The following is a 15,912-nucleotide window of genomic DNA, read 5'->3' as shown; positions in this document are numbered from 1 at the left end:
TCAAAACTTGGGCTGGATTTCTAAGTAATAACTACGTCACCTTTTATCAAACGGGCTACCTATTGCAACCGTTATCACAATTGGTAAACCTAAACATGGCTGTGGATACTATGGTCGCGATCAATGCATCTCCTGGCTGTGTGAGTGCATTTACCCAATCCATCTACCGTGTTCTGATAGCGAAGCATGGTATTCATGCCTTACTCAGACTCGAATGGAGAACGAAGTTTTTGAAACAGCTGGCAACCTCCCGCCCCAGAAAATCCTGGTCTCTAGTTTCCTTGGAAAAGACGTCGAGACAGCCAATCTCTTCAAGATTGAATTGGCGCTGGTGTTCTCCATTCCTAATAGTTATAGGGCTGGCTTATGTTGGTATAAGCGTATCAAATACCACTCTCAGCTTAAGGGAGGCTATGCTTCGCTTATTAGGGATTATCGGGTGGGACTTTGCAATATTGAAACGCATATATTCTCCAGTTGCCCTCACGATACCCAGCTTATACCAGGCTATGAGCTCCCGCAGCCAGGCTTCTGGCCACCTGGACTACGGCCAACACATTCATCTATGCAGAGTATGCAGGTGAGCACCCATGGCGGGCTTAACATGTGACGGTGCCATGCTCCTGACGGATGCATCCATCCGATGTAAACCCCGATTCTGCCATCCAGATGCACATATTCGTGATAAGCATGAACGCAGGCCACTCTAGAGGTGTATACAGTTCGAACATAGAGCCCACAGGTAGCCGTCCAGCAGGAAGTCCGGTTAGCAAATGTAGACTATGGGTCGGAGCTGGTATCTGTATCCATGGTTGATAGCTTAACCATTAGTACAATAGTTAATGTGATCTTCCTCACCTCCAGAATAGTAGACTGTCTCTCTCGTATCCCCTGCCGCTGCCTCTGACAGCTGCTAACAACCTACCAACGCACATCACCTTCTCCTTGCTGCCTTGTCATGTCGTGTCGTCCTTCATCTGCTTCTTCTTCAGCGACGTCCAGATAGTGTTATGAGTAAGCAGCCGCGTCACTGGACCAGCCAACCTCGTCCTCGCCAAATGAAAAAAAAGAAGCGCCTGCTGCAACTTCGTCCGTCAACGTTTGCTTGCTTGCTAGCCGGCATCCAACCTCTGCTGCACCAGCGTCTCCTGTTTCGCGCTCTCGCTACCCCCGGCTGGCACCCTCGTTTGCTGCTGACGGATGACCAGTCGTCTATCCTTGCGCCTCCCAGTCCGTGGCCCGCTTGTTTCACCAGCGTCAACGCCAATGGTGCCGAGCCGCTGCCCCAGCACCACTCTTTACCCGGCCTCCCTTCGTCCATCCTAGCTCCTCACTGCGACCTCCCTGCCTCGCTCTCCGTCGACCGGACGGAAAAAGAAAAGTAGAGGACACTTGCACTCCTGGCCAATTGTCGACATTCCCGACTCCAGGCTTGTCCGCTTTGCATTATACAACGCTCTTCTTTCGACTGGCCGGTGATCGCGGTTCAAGAGACGGACAGGCATTTATAAGCGCTCCTGCTGGCCCCAGTCGCTAGTTGTTCTCTTCCGCCAGATTCGCTGCCACGTCGGAAGCAAGCAGAGTCGTCGCTATGACGCAGTTATTCAACTCCTCCGCCCCTGCGAATCCGAATTCAGAGAAACGGAATTTCCCCGGCATATCATTGACTGGAAAGAAGCAGGAGAAGCACGAAAAGAATGAGAAGCATGAGAAGCCTGCGAACGATTCCTCGCATTTCCCGACAAAACTGCGAAATTTCTTTCGAATAAATAGCTCGTCGTCGACCACCAACTCGAATAGCCAGGGGGGTTCAGGACAGAACTCCCAGCAAAACAAGAACTCCAACCTTACCGTACCCAAGCAAGAGTCCAAGTTTCAGTCCAGATTCCTCCCTCACATCGGCCGGAACCGGTCAACCACCGTTGCCAGTGAGGGAAACCCGCTGGACGACGATGGCGTCTCCCCAACTGCACATGCCAACCCATACTTTGCGCATCAGGGATATCCGGCCTTGAGGCATAGAAATGATGACAGTGTTCCCTCAACTCCTCCAGATACTCCCGGCATACATATAGACGGAGCTCCGGGTGCAGAGCAGCCGACTGCAGCCAACAAAGAGGAGCTTGCAAGGAAACTCAGGAGAGTTGCCTCTGCACCCAATGCGCAGGGCTTGTTTGCAACTGGGAAATCAGATGAACGCCCCCGGACGGCCGAGCTGGGCAAGGAACCTTTGGTCGAACAGGCGGGAGATACTGCGAAACTAGGCTTCGTTGAGCAGCCATCATCGCAAAATCTCACCGTCCCTGACGCAGACACCCTCGGCCCTATTCCAGCGCCTGGACAAATACGGAGTAATGCTGGGTACAGACGAACCTATAGTTCAAATTCAATAAAAGTACGCAATGTGGAAGTTGGCCCAGGGAGCTTTGATAAAATAAAATTGATCGGCAAGGGAGACGTTGGTAAGGTATATTTGGTGAGGGAGAAAAAATCCCAAAGATTGTACGCCATGAAGGGTATGTGCCAGTGTTCCCGTATATATTCCGCACGTCTTACTAACGCCTGCTGTAGTGTTGAGTAAAAAGGAGATGATCAAGAGGAACAAAATAAAACGTGCGCTTGCAGAGCAGGAGATTCTTGCTACAAGCAATCACCCGTTTATAGTTACTCTTTATCATTCTTTCCAGTCGGAGGAACACCTCTACCTCTGTATGGAATATTGCAGTGGTGGTGAATTCTTCAGAGGTACGGCTTGGCCTTCCGTCCTTGAGCTGGAACCCGACTAACTGAGCCAATAGCCCTTCAAACACGGCCTGGAAAATGTATATCCGAAGATGACGCTCGGTTTTACGCTGCTGAAGTGACTGCTGCTCTCGAGTATCTTCATCTCATGGGCTTTATCTACCGTGACCTTAAGCCAGAGAGTAGGGAGCCCGTCTCTTCCCCTTTTATCATGAATATCTCACTAACATATATCCAGATATCCTACTCCACCAGTCTGGACATATCATGTTGTCAGATTTTGATCTCTCCAAACAATCCGGCCCAGGGGGTGCGCCGACTATGATCATTGGCCGCAACGGAACTTCCGCCAGCTCTCTACCAACAATTGATACCAAGTCATGTATTGCCGATTTCAGGACAAATTCCTTTGTTGGGACTGAAGAATACATTGCTCCTGAAGTCATCAAAGGAAACGGTCATACCAGCGCCGTAGACTGGTGGACACTAGGCATCCTTATCTACGAGATGCTCTATGGTACAACCCCATTCAAGGGCAAGAACCGAAATGCAACATTTGCAAATATCCTAAGAGACGAAGTTCCGTTCCCCGAGCATGCTAACGTACAACAGCTTTCCAAGTAAGTGATTCTATATATACAATTATTTTTACCCTCCGTCCCACGTTTTTCTAACTCCACTTTACAGTCTCTGTAAAGGGCTTATACGTAAGCTTCTTATCAAGGACGAGTGCCGTCGACTCGGCGCCCGCGCTGGTGCTTCGGATGTCAAAACTCATCCTTTCTTCAGACCCACTCAATGGGCCTTGATCAGACACATGAAGCCTCCTATGATACCACATCAGGGCAGAGCAATCGACACAGTCAACTTTAGAAATGTCAAAGAAAGCGCCAGTGTTGATATCGGCGGCTCCAGTAACTTGACTGGTGTACCAATGGACTCTGGGCTAGCCACGCCGTTGGGAGAAGTCGCCGATCCCTTCGAAGACTTCAACAGTGTTACACTCCACCATGACGGTGACTATCATGAAAACCATCTGGTTGACGACAGTAATATCCATAAGAGCTGACACGGCAACATCTATGCTTATGTGTCCCCGTCCTTTTCTCGACCGTCATACCAATCACCGGGCAACACCCATCATCCGGCCAGTCGCGGCCACCAGTCCCATACGTGCTATGAATCCTCCAATGAATTTTCCGAATTGCGTTTTATACAGAGGTGTTAGGGCCCATATTTTTTCTCCGCGCCACATCGGCCCGTGCGGGTATATTCTTTCCCTTCTGTGTTCTCTGCAAATACACTCCCCTTTAGTGTTTTGGCCCAGCGCTAACCCCAGATGCTTACTACTTGTCCATCCATGTCTAAACCCCTTAAAAAAATGTCAGCTTGGCTCTTACATTCTTATCCCTTTTTCTCATTCTTACATTTGCTTAATTGCTCTAGCCCATGTGCGTTGTATGCAACATCTCTGGTATTGAAGGGTGCAGGCGCGCTGGCGTCTTTATATTGCATTGAGTGTTATCATTTTGTTTCCTCCCTTCTCCAGCTGGTGTTTCTTTCTTTTCCTCTCATCACTTCTCTCGGATTTTTTTTTTTTTATCCCTCTCTCCTGGTCGAGTTACTTGCGTTGTGTTATATATAGCATAGGCATACCCCATATGCAGGGTGGCAGGGCGGATGTAAATCGTCAATTGTTATTTGAAATATAAAAACACCCGTTCGTCTAGATCAACAACAGTTGTCGCCCGATATCAACCTAGACAAATATCCAGCAGCTCCTTTTAATCAAGCCGTCTTCGCTTTGCTGCCGTCCAAAACGCCCAGGGCCAGCAGGCCCACGACCATGACAACAGGCGCATATCCCCAATGATTCCACTCTCCAGCACCGTTTACTGCACAAATAGCACCGTCCGCAAACGCTACCGCGCTCACACCAAGCAAGATCCAGCCCAGCGCCTTTCGCTCCCCGGTGAGCGTAGCGGCCCAAATGGCCACTCCCATAAACACGTCTCTCGCTCCGTAAACGGCCATCAGGCTGTTGAAAAGGGTCTTCTCTGGACCGTCGACGGTGGGCGGAGCAAGCTCGAAGAACGACACGCCGTGTTCAGGGCGCAGTATCGCGTTGATACCGAACCCAACGCACATGGCGGCGAAGAGATTGGCAACGACCAAGACCGGTAATGAGTTGGAGATGGCCATGGTATCAGTGTCTCGTTGGTAACTTGGTCTGCTGGTTAGTTAACGGTCTCATACTGGCCGGCAGTGGGCTTGACATGGCGAGTTACCTAGTCGAAGTAGTAACTACAACAGCTACTGATCCAATGCTTAACAGCTAGCTAACTAGTTGACTAGTTATGAACAATCGAAGAAAGTCGAAGAGAAACAACTGTGAGAAGATGATTTTTTTTTTTTTTCTTGATTGTTCTTTCTACAAGACCGCGCCAGCTCTTTATCAGTCACCAGTAGCTAGGCAGCAACAGCAAGCTACCGGATCCTTCATGCGCAATCTTCCTCCAAAGCCCACTAATTAGCAGCAAGATCCTTGGAAACAACTAGCTAGTTATTTAACTAGCGGCTGCAAAGTCGGGCGTCGGGGTTTCCGTCCATCCATGTCCCAGACATGCGCATCCCTCGAGCAATTTAATTATGGCCAGACTAGATGGTCGGCAGACCTGGTGCATCGACATCGAGATGTAGCTTTTACCAACCTAAATACCATGATGAGCCATGATGCTGTCTAATATAAAGGCCTCTCTGCCTCGAGGATGGCCCTTTAATTCTAGAGAACCCGTTGGTTATCCACTCTGTGACATACTGAGGCTCAAAATTGACTGCTTTTCTTTTTCTTTTCTTTCTTTCTTTATTTAATTTTTTTTTTTTTTTTTTTCATCTGCAACACGATAACCAACCATTGCTCGCCCATGCCCTTCACTCCAACATGCCCCTCGATATAACACTTGAAGACCTCACAGTCCCAGAGGCTGACCAGGCAGTAGCTGCCATTCAGAACCTAGATATTTCTGAAAGTGTTGCTCGCATCTTAAGACAAAGCATTTGTTATGGAAACAAGGCTTATTTGCATTCCATCTCTCTCCCACGACTTTGGAATAGGTAAATACAAACTAAGTAATCTGTAACTTGAGTTCAAATTAGCAGCTCTATGGCCTAATAGGAACACGAACAACATTAAATTCAACTGAGTTAAGGAATAGAAGGCCCCAAGAACCTCAAGGTATTCAGCTTGACGTCATGGCCAAAGTGACAGATATATTACCTGACGTATAACAACATATCCTGTCTACAACACATAATTTATTGTAGTATCCTTATACACACAATGGCCCATTCAAGTGGTGCAAATAGAGCAACACCAACGTATGCTGCTTCAAAATTTGATTGGACTTCCTGAGGGAACACCCCAGATCACATATACCAATATGAAAACGCTCAAACACGTTATAGACACTCAGGCCAGGAGATGTTATAGGGACGACCCCCAGAGCCCGTTCCTAATAGTAACATCTTTACCTCCTTCGTTTCCAAAAGAGTTTGAGTCTGACACAAATCGACGTTTTACTGCAAACCTACAAGAAAAGATTCTCGTTATTGAAACCATGGCGAAGCCTTCACACGCGTTGATGGCCTACGACTTGATGCAGCCCATCCAGCGCCAGACAGATGGCATGGGCCTTCACAACGAGCTCCATGGAGTGCATCCCTTCAAGGTAGAGAGTATGACTGGCAACTGGGTTAGAGAGGGAGATGGCGGATTTATGCGAATAAACATTCTAGATTGGCCTATAGTAGCCATCGAAATAGGGCTGTCGGAGACTGAAAGCAAATTAGCCACTGACGCACAAGGGCGGCTCGAGGTAGAAGGATCATGGACCGAGGCCGTGATTATGGTCAAAATTGATCGTCGGACACCAAGAATCACAGTCAAACGATGGGAGCACGATATGCCACCGTTCCGCCCTCAGACGCGCCAATACAACCCAATTGGGTCAGTTATGGAGACAGTGATCGTGACCCACGAGATGGGAGTGATGAAGGTCCAGCAACTGCTTGACCATACCCTTCGAAAAGATCTTCGGCAGAGCCAAACGGGGGCCCGACGAGAGAGATATCGTGCCGAACAAAGATGACCCGGCGGAGATTCATGAATTGGCGTGGAGAGCACAAGGTTTCATATAGTAGAAATCACAACATCAAATCATCTGTGTTTTACTATCCAAGCACGCCTTTTGGGGAGTCGATCAGGGGACACTACTTGGACTTGGACGTTAATTCAATGTCTGCTTGGAAGCAACTCGAAAGGCAGCTAGTCCAGAGATGGTTGAACAAGCAGAATGTTGAATTAGGGTATATTTCAATAAGGCAAGAAAAAGACAGCCACTTCCCTCTTTTTCTATTATGATGGAGCCGGATTTTCGGATTCAGATGTGGTAGATCTGTTCCCTCCTGCACCTCGAAGGGATGTTTCTAGAGCATTTGGCGGTCTCTGGCTTAACTCATGCTGTCTCTTCTTTTCATCGACCGTCAAATCGCTTGCTGCAGGATTGACTCTGACAAAAAGAACAATAATCAGCAGCGCAACGCTTGCACATGCAGTATTGAACCAGAATACAACGCGGTAACTCTTTTTCCTGCCTTGGTCCAGCGTGGCCACCTGGGCAACATCGGCGAAGCCAAGTAGAACCGCGATGCTTAGGAATAAAACAGAGTTTATCAGAGCACCGGCTAGACCTTGACGATGCTTTGGTTGGCTTGTGGTGATGAAGATGTTGGTGATGTTAAATGTGACATCGATGCCTAGTGTGGCCCCAATCATTGCCGGGAAAGCGTAAGCCCAGTAGCTTGCACCATCAGGCATTATTGCGAAAAGGAGGCCAGCCATTATCCAGCCTATTCCGGAAATAATAAGTAGGACAGTTCCAGAAACCAGGTGTAAACATATTCCGACCATGATAGGGAAGGCAAAACCTCCTACTACCATCGGAGTGCACCAGGCAACGACTTGTAGAGATGTAGCGCCCATGATGTGTACCATGCTAGGAAGATTGTTAGTCAGATATGAAACCATATTATATAGCTGCATGGAGGACACTTACTATAGAGTCCCATAGAGTAAGAATACCCCCAAACACCCGTAAAAGAAGAGCAGTGCCAGTACCATCGCCTTCATATAAGGCGCATCAAACAAGTCGAATGGTAGCAAGGGCCACTCTGCAACCCATCCCTCCACATAAAAAGCCCCAGCCAAGAACAGACAGCCAAGTATGAAGGATATATAGACGTAGGGTGTCTTCCATCCTTGAGATGCATGTGCGCTGTCTGTGATTGCAAAGACAAAGAGGGTGAGGCCGACCACGACAAGGGTCGAGCCCAGGTAGTCCATCTTGACTCCCTGCTTGCGTTTCTCGGCCGCATCCGAGGGTATGAAGAAAAACGAGCTAACAGTAGTGATAGCTGCGAGAATGGCGCCGATGCGGAAATACCACTGCCATGCGAGATATTGAGCAGCCAGTCCTGAGCAGAAGATACCAATGAAGAAGCCAAATACCGCACAGGTTCCGTAGAGACTAAAAACTAGGTTCTTTCGCGGTCCGGGACGGTACACGATTGATAACAGCATCATTCCGGATGGCAAATAGGCAGCAGGGCCAAGGCCTTGCAGTGCTCGGCATAATATGAGCATGATGCGGTTATTGGAAAAGCTGGCGATGACCGACCAAATGCACAGCCATCCCATCCCACCAACGTACATATAATAGCCACCCACCATGTCTGCCAAACGGCCAGAGATAAGGAGGGTGGAGGACACAACAAGCGGAAAGGCACTGGCCGGCCAGACAGCAGAGGCATCTGGGATATCAAACTCATCCACCAGCCTGGGTATTATGACATTAAACCCAGAAATGAAATACTCCTTTGTATGTTGTCAGTCTAGTTCATGACTATTGGTCAAGGGTGGATATGAGATGGCCGTACCGTCAATACTTGGGACATCACAATTGAAAAGCAAAAGGCAGTCTCGGAAGCCCAGTTTTTAAACACTGGCGGCCGTTGTCTGCCTAGCCGTTCTATATCGGCATTCGGATCAATTGCACCTTCAGCATCATATTCGACAGTAGCTATATGAACTTGATGCGTGTATGTCGATGATATCCGGCGCAGGGAGATAGAACCAGAATGAATCCTATGTCCATATTCTGTCTCTTCGTTCGTATGTGGTTGTGTCTGTTGTTGCTGGCTCGTACCGGTCTGGGTCTCGCTGGATTGTACATCCAAGCCCGACTTCTGCCAGAACCGCCAGTGTCTGCCACCTGGTATGAGGCCCATTGTAGCTCCAGCGCAGTAATCTATACTATTTGTCCAGTGTATCCGTAACTATAGACAAACAGCATATAGGGCGCCAGAAGAAGATGACTTGTATGAGTCCATACGAAAAGGGAAAGAAAGAAAAGAAAAGAAAATCCCCTTCTTTCTCAAGCCATACCTGGAACAGGATAAACAGATAATAACCGGGCAATTATGACAAGGCAGACCCTTTATCGAAGCCAACAAGCCCAGAGACTGTTGCAGCTACGGCCCAAAGGGGTAAGTATACACGGATATAAAATAGAGCTGGCGGGAAACGTCCAGGCGAGAAGAAATAGAGTACGCAATATATAAATAGCCTGCTTCTCCGGCTTTTTACTCTTGGGCAAAATAGCGTGCAGAAGAAATCCTCTTAATCATCGCTTAAGAGAGGAGGAAAGCTAAGAAACGCGGAAAGGGTCCCCCAGGCCTGTGCGGCGAACAGGCCCGTCTTAAAGGCTCCCCAGGAGGCGGCTAGACGGAGAACGTACCCCAGGGACGTATCAAAAATACGAAACGTGGCCGGTAGGAGAGCCGACATCAAGTCATCTCCGCCTGACAGTGGGGAGAGGCGGGAAGAAGTAAAAATAAAACAGAGTTGACATCGGCTTTGCGGAAGGCCTGAGAACAAGCATCCATAGCCAGCGTAGTACCTGAGGTGACGCAAGTGGCCAGAGTAGACGCCTGCTCCAGTATGTTCCGGAGTTGCAACCATCTCCTGCTCCAGCAAGGCTCCCCTGCAGACAGCCTGTCCATATGCACTGCTTGCTATGTTTTTGATGTGCCTTTGATGTGCGCTGCGACTCGTCTCTGCCGTCGCTTTTCGTATATCAAAAACGACGAGGAGGAGGCGAAAAAAGTTCGAGATGCGGTTCGCCTTTCTCGATTTGGAACTCACGTGGCGGCCAGTCTTGGCTGCGGCTCTTCGTTCTTCCGTCTTTGATTATATAATCTTACCTAATCTCAACATCACAACAACCAAGAAAGCGCCAGGGATGGAGGGAGAAGCCAGGATGTGATGCAGGATGGGGGAAGGACAGAGTAGATCTACGGAGGCGCCGGATGGGGTTTCACAGAGGGTTTCTACGGACATTCCATGGCCATGGTTGGTAGAATCATAGTGGCTCTGTTATTCTGCTCGACTACCCATTACTTATACTATGTTGCTAGCATGAATCTGCTGCTTCTGCCCTCGCTGCTTCGACTTCGTGAACTATCAATGCATACATTAAAAGCCAGAGAAAGTGATAACTGGGGAAAGGGGAAAGAAGAAATGATAACAAGAATAAAGGCTGGATAAGAGATATGCAACTTCGAGGCCTGGAGCCATCGGTTTGGCAAGGGGGGTGTTGTTCATCACGTCATCAATCTCATAAATGAGGTGCTCTCAACTTTATAAGGCAAAGCAATGGATTAAGCAAGCAAAGGGAAAAAAAAAAAAAAAAAACATGCGGTAAATAAGAGACTGGAGAGCCATGGAGAGCAGACATGAAACAGTCCTGCTAGCCAAATGCTCTTCGGTCACCCTCTTTTCGATACTTATCAAGGGCAGCAGAGTCTTCGTCACGGAGCAATTTAAAGAACCGACGCACGTCCATCGGATTGGCATTTGGTCTGGTGCGGAGCAGGTCCATCCATGTATTTTCGGTTCTGGGTGCTGCTGGCTTTGCAGCCTCGACCTTGTTAGGCTCCGTCTGACTGGCTCGTCCAGGGGCATCCCCGCCCCCATCGAATGGCGGTAAATACCCATGAGCGTTGACCTTTTGCTCCATCGTCAATGTCTCTCCTTTTTTTGAGTCGTGTTTTCGACAGTGCTGTTTGCAAGGCGAGAACGAGAGTGGACTCTGTTGCAGCTTGCTCAGCTTCTTGAATTGCGCTGGCTCCTTTGATGATCCCGTGGTAGCAGCAGGCGTTTGAACAGGTTTGGGAGTTTGTGGGGCAGCAGCTTGTCGTGCCTTGGGATCTACGATCTCCAGTCGGGCACTTGGTCGTCCCCGTGGTACTTCGATTTTACCTGAACCCGATAAGTCAGGGTTGCGGCCTCTGTTCGTGCCTAAGCGAGTTATATGTGCCGTGACCTTGGCTAGTTCCTGGAAAAGAGGCCCCAGGGGTTCGTTGTGCTTCGCCGCCTGCTCAATTTTCTGGTAAATCACACTCAGCTCAGGTGGTGCGCAGGCATTGCGAGTTGGTTCTCCAATCTTCTGCCCTGTTGCTGAGGTGATGATTCTCATATCATCCTCGTCGTCATCATCTGGGAGACTTTCTAGGATACCCATGTTATTTATCCCTGGTGCTGTCCAGTTGTTTGAGGTGGCACTAGATGCCGACATATTGGCTAAAAACCCATTTTCACAGTATGACTCTGGTGACATGTAAGGAGACTCAGTTGCCTGGACAGGAGACATGAACCCACGGACATCACTCATGCTGAACGAGCTCCCTCCAGTATTGGTTAATCCACTATGGTAGTATCCTCCTTGGGGTGTCATAACCGGCGTACACGGTGGAGCTGTGATAAAATCGTGAGAACCTGCATTTGGGCATTTTTGGTGAGACTTTGCCGGCATTGCTGAATCGTTGCTACCGTTAGACCGCAACATTGCCTCAATGTTCTCCTTGAGAACCCTAGCTGTGTCAAGCTTGGTAACCAGCTCCATTCGCTGAATGACGAGGATCTTCTTACTCGAAGGATCGATATCCCATGTGTGCACGGCCATGTAGCGGTCCAGGTTCGAAAGCTGTGCAGATATTGTTTCAAATTCCTGAATGGCATTCTGCAGCATGTTACTTAAACCACGAGAATCATTGGGCTGAGAAAATGTCTGTGCTGCATTTAAACCCTGCGCTATATGCCCGGTGAAAGAGCTGAAGGCTCCTGGTAACTGATACATCTGTGCCAGGTTTATCATTCCCAGTCCTGGCGGTGTTGGGTATGGTATAATATTGCAGGCGGGACCAATAAACTGAGCATGAGCAGCTCCATGGGCTTGGTCTGGGGCTGCCTGGGCGATGCCAGCTGGAGAATAGTATGTTTGAAGGCTGGGGAATGGGAATGCACCTTGGTCTGTCTGTCCTTGTTGCATCGATAATCCGTCCATTCCCACATTTACTAAATTCGGAATGAAATTCATTCCACCCATCTGACCTGGAGTCGTGGGGTTACTAGTCACAGGCGCACTTATCACGGGAGTCTGATATCGAGGGGTTGTTTTCGTTGTATTCCCCTTGCTTTTTTGGCTCATTGCCGAATCCCGTCGTCTTCCCTGCTCCGATCTGGCAGTGTTGTCAGCCGTGGTGCGACTACGGTGTCGTCTCATAGTTCCAGTATCCTCCTTTGACTCGTCTCCCTTGCCGGACATAGGGGAATGAGAGACTCCCGGATTCTGGCTCAGATTCTGGTTGCTTGCTGGTTCTACACCCTTAACTGCAGGCTTAAACTCAGGTGTTGGACTTGCACGCAATGTCATTGGAACTATGCGACCACCTGCAGTAACTCTGTGATGTTTTGGTGAAGCATGCTCCTTCAAGAAACGAGCAAACCCTTCATTTGTTTGAGCTATGTTTCCCTCCGGCGCGTTTTTCGGCTGGCGAGATGGAAATTGGAAATGCGATGACTGCGTTGTGTGATAGCTTGCGTCCGAATCCATGGACATATCAGTTGATGTCCGGGTATGGTTGACTGATTTTTCCCGCAATACATAAGACCCAGAACCCAGTGATTTCCGACCTATAAAGCAGCAAGGTTAGGATGTCTACCAGCCCATCCCGTCGAGTGAAGGTAGTTTCACTTACCACTGCCATAAAAGCTGCTCAAGTTTAGGCGCTTTGGACAATCTGTTTTACCCATGTTTTTTCCGATGCTCAGCAATGTTTCAATATCATATTTCCTAGGCTTCATCTTGGCCGCGGAGGAAAGTGAAAGACCGCCTCTTCCAGTTTCCAAATCCTCATATACCTGCAGTCGAGGCTTTTCATTTCCCTCGCTGCCAGAATTAACGGCCTCTCGGAAGATTGATGATGAGCCTATAGAAGAAACAGAACCAAGTTAGGCTGGCTTGTATAACTCCGAGAGGTACTTCCAGTTGCTTACCTGGACTCTGAGCCAGCACCGTAGCCATAGCTTCGATTTCTTATACCACAGTAACAGAAAGATTCCAGGAATAAGACAAGAAGCTGTATCCAATTCCCAGTTTCTTTCTCCCTCTTGGTTATGACAAATGGACAGATACTTGTATCTTTGGCCGACTACCTGTTATTTTTTTTATCCCCGGACCTGTTGCTAGCTGAAGTGAGGCTCTGGCCTGGGTGGATAGATGTATGCGGCTTTTGTATACTTCTGATAGGATGTTTTTGAGGACGTCAACACAACGCAAGGATGGCGTTTCTCCGATAGAGTCGATTCTGTAGAGCACTGGATCTAATGAGGGGATGAAAATGCCTTTTCGGCAGCGGATTAGAGGCAGACGAGGATCTTCGTAGCTCTCTTAGGCTGGATGATGGTTTGGAACAGAAAGTTTTCTGCTATAAGAGAGGGCCAACCTTGTGAGGTGGAAGGCAGAAGAGAGCAGCAGAAGAGAAGTGGAAGGAAGAATCACTATGATATAGTAAAGAAAGAAGAAGTGAGATGAAAGCAAAGAGAAGGAAGAAGAGAGAAATATAATAAATGATGAAGATAAGTGATACGAGCTGTTTGTGTTTTTCTTACCCAGATGTATTGTTGTTTTCCCTTTTAGGTTGTGTTTCTGTGCTAATGACCAACCTTTTCTCTATTCACTATATTTACTGAGTGACAACACTTATCCACCTATTCTCCTATTCTTTTATTGAGGGGCTATTGATAACAAACACAACTTTGATTAATACTATACAATGACCTAACTAACACATTTCATGAGGAGTATAATACACAATATGTAATCAAAACATACTATGAGATGTAAGTCAGGATAGAAGTGAATAAAGGAATAGTAAAAAGTAAAAGATAATTCAATACATGATGACCATACGTGCCAAAAGAAGAGAATCCAACAAACATAATACAGGTGATATAGGTGGTATAGGTGGTATCGTTGGCTGCCTCTTGCATAGGCAAAGGCTTCTAGCGGCTTATTGATGCGTTTCGGGAATCTGTTAGACGGTATCACGAACCTTGACCGGTTGGCAGGCAGGGCTCAAGAGCATCTCGATATCCTCGTTGTAACTACTTGTATTACTCTTGTTGCTAGGAGCAATGCTTGGTGGAGCTGACATCCTGATATCACGAGAACTTCCTGGGCTGATGATATTCGCGTTACTTTCAGTGTCGTCAACATGATTCCATCGCAATTTCCGTCGGTGCCTATGACCTCTCCACATGCAAAAGATGCAGGAAAGTGCAAGAGTTAGAAGTGCAAACGATACTGCGCCGAGGCCAATGAGTGCGCCAGTGTCCAGAGGGGGAAGAGTGGTGAAGTCGCATTTCTTGGTGGACTTGTGCTCTGCGTATTGGTAGCAGAAATTTTCCTGGCCATTGCAAGAGCGGCACCATTCGGAAGTAGATTTCATGTTGAACACCATCTGGTCGACAAAGTCTTTGTAGGGCATTGCAATCTCTTTTTTGTTGGTTCCAAACATCGGGTATTGTTTAAATTGCGATTCGGGGTCGGATGCATCAGTGCCATTGCGGATCAAAAGTCGGACCATTAGCTTTGAGTTATCAGTGGGAAATTCCGCAATTCCATCTTCTGCCATGCTGAAAAGGTCAATCATAACAGATGCGCCGTGGTTGGGAAGGCCACTCAAGCTCTCACGATATGCTTTTGAGACAACTATTTCCAAGAAGGCCATCAGGGGCTCATACCCACCAAAAATCAGGGATAACTTGTTGAACGACCCTTTGCTTCTCTCGTTTTGTTGAAGTGAACGCATAATGGCGTAAGCTAAGGATCTACCTGCAATAGCAAGTACTCTGTCCTTTGACCAATGAACGTCGGCGCCGCTAGAGGTTGCGTGTGCCCATTGGTTGGCATACTGACGGGCTGTATCTACATCGGTGCGAGAAATAATATCTCTAGCAGTTGAATTGTAGGTGTACTGGTATTGGAGGTACTCATAGACAGCAGTGGCGTGGTAGATACTGGCCATGTCACGAGGGTAGACGCCGAAAAGTATGCGTGAGTAAATATTCGAGTAGAAGGCTTGGGTGCTATCGAATACGTCATGGAACTCTTTAGAAGCAGCGAAGGCTCGGACTGCGTTGGTGTGCTGGGGGCAATTCTTGTGGCCGGAGATATGTGCAGACATGGGATCTTCCGCCCGGTAAGTCGAAATGACAGGGTACTGGTAACCGTTGAGAGGATAGTCGATCAAGTGACCGTTGACGTCGGTTGCATAACTCAAAAGGCCACGCAAGGAGGCGAGTTCCGGAGTTGGAGGATAAAGGCCTTGGATGAAAGCCTGGGCCGATGACACCACATTGGGCTCTGGTGTGGTGGATATTTCAATTTCGTCATTGTTCAGGACGGGGGAAAGCCCGTCAACATTGAAAAAAGACAAGTTGGGGTTCCTATGGGGAGTAATATAGCGCTGGCGAAAGGCGCGGCCTGCACCTACGAGCTGCTGAGCTCCAACCGGAGTGAGAGCATGGGCCCCGACTGCACCGAGAGGGACAGTCTCACCATGTCTTGTAAAGACAACTGATCCCCAGGTTATCTGTCGGCGGTTATCTTGGGCCAAAGCATGCGCAATGAAGAAGATGAAAAAAAAGCAGATGACAAGCATGGCTACTGTTGGAGCTTTTGGCAGTTCGTGTGAGAAGAAATGCGGATT

General features: G+C 48.2%; 7 protein-coding genes across 7 annotated transcripts; 3 read left to right on the top strand and 4 right to left on the bottom strand.

Annotated features, from left to right (window-relative positions):
- Positions 1-95: 95 nt before the first annotated feature.
- On the top strand, positions 96-610 carry TERG_05108 (uncharacterized protein; the record flags this gene model as incomplete). Its single annotated transcript, XM_003234464.1, has 2 exons — positions 96-140; positions 209-610. The coding sequence occupies 2 exons, from the start codon at positions 96-98 to the stop codon at positions 608-610; spliced, it is 447 nt and encodes a 148-aa protein (XP_003234512.1).
- Positions 611-1,591: 981 nt separating this feature from the next.
- Positions 1,592-3,811, top strand: TERG_05107 (AGC/RSK/RSK-UNCLASSIFIED protein kinase; the record flags this gene model as incomplete). The annotated part of the gene is made up of 5 exons (XM_003234463.1): positions 1,592-2,516; positions 2,572-2,745; positions 2,799-2,924; positions 2,981-3,362; positions 3,430-3,811. The coding sequence occupies 5 exons, from the start codon at positions 1,592-1,594 to the stop codon at positions 3,809-3,811; spliced, it is 1,989 nt and encodes a 662-aa protein (XP_003234511.1).
- TERG_05106 (uncharacterized protein) lies at positions 3,654-5,366 on the bottom strand. The gene is made up of 2 exons (XM_003234462.2): positions 5,031-5,366; positions 3,654-4,966 (listed from the first exon to the last, which is right to left on the bottom strand). The coding sequence occupies exon 2, from the start codon at positions 4,942-4,944 to the stop codon at positions 4,531-4,533; it is 414 nt and encodes a 137-aa protein (XP_003234510.1). The 5' UTR covers positions 4,945-4,966; positions 5,031-5,366; the 3' UTR covers positions 3,654-4,530.
- An 816-nt stretch (positions 5,367-6,182) lies between these two features.
- TERG_05105 (uncharacterized protein) lies at positions 6,183-6,890 on the top strand (the record flags this gene model as incomplete). Its single annotated transcript, XM_003234461.1, has 1 exon — positions 6,183-6,890. The coding sequence occupies one exon, from the start codon at positions 6,183-6,185 to the stop codon at positions 6,888-6,890; it is 708 nt and encodes a 235-aa protein (XP_003234509.1).
- Positions 6,891-7,156: 266 nt separating this feature from the next.
- TERG_05104 (uncharacterized protein) lies at positions 7,157-7,843 on the bottom strand (the record flags this gene model as incomplete). The annotated part of the gene is made up of 1 exon (XM_003234460.2): positions 7,157-7,843. The coding sequence occupies one exon, from the start codon at positions 7,841-7,843 to the stop codon at positions 7,157-7,159; it is 687 nt and encodes a 228-aa protein (XP_003234508.2).
- A 2,764-nt stretch (positions 7,844-10,607) lies between these two features.
- On the bottom strand, positions 10,608-13,223 carry TERG_05103 (uncharacterized protein; the record flags this gene model as incomplete). Its single annotated transcript, XM_003234459.1, has 3 exons — positions 10,608-12,832; positions 12,898-13,128; positions 13,196-13,223. 3 exons carry the CDS (start codon positions 13,221-13,223, stop codon positions 10,608-10,610), a joined length of 2,484 nt encoding a protein of 827 aa, XP_003234507.1.
- Positions 13,224-14,235: 1,012 nt separating this feature from the next.
- On the bottom strand, positions 14,236-15,864 carry TERG_05102 (uncharacterized protein; the record flags this gene model as incomplete). The annotated part of the gene is made up of 1 exon (XM_003234458.1): positions 14,236-15,864. One exon carries the CDS (start codon positions 15,862-15,864, stop codon positions 14,236-14,238), a length of 1,629 nt encoding a protein of 542 aa, XP_003234506.1.
- Positions 15,865-15,912: the final 48 nt, after the last annotated feature.

This window comes from Trichophyton rubrum (assembly GCF_000151425.1).
Source record: "Trichophyton rubrum CBS 118892 genomic scaffold supercont2.5, whole genome shotgun sequence".
Taxonomy (NCBI): Eukaryota; Fungi; Ascomycota; class Eurotiomycetes; order Onygenales; family Arthrodermataceae; genus Trichophyton; species Trichophyton rubrum.
This window is presented reverse-complemented; position numbering and strand designations above follow the sequence as displayed.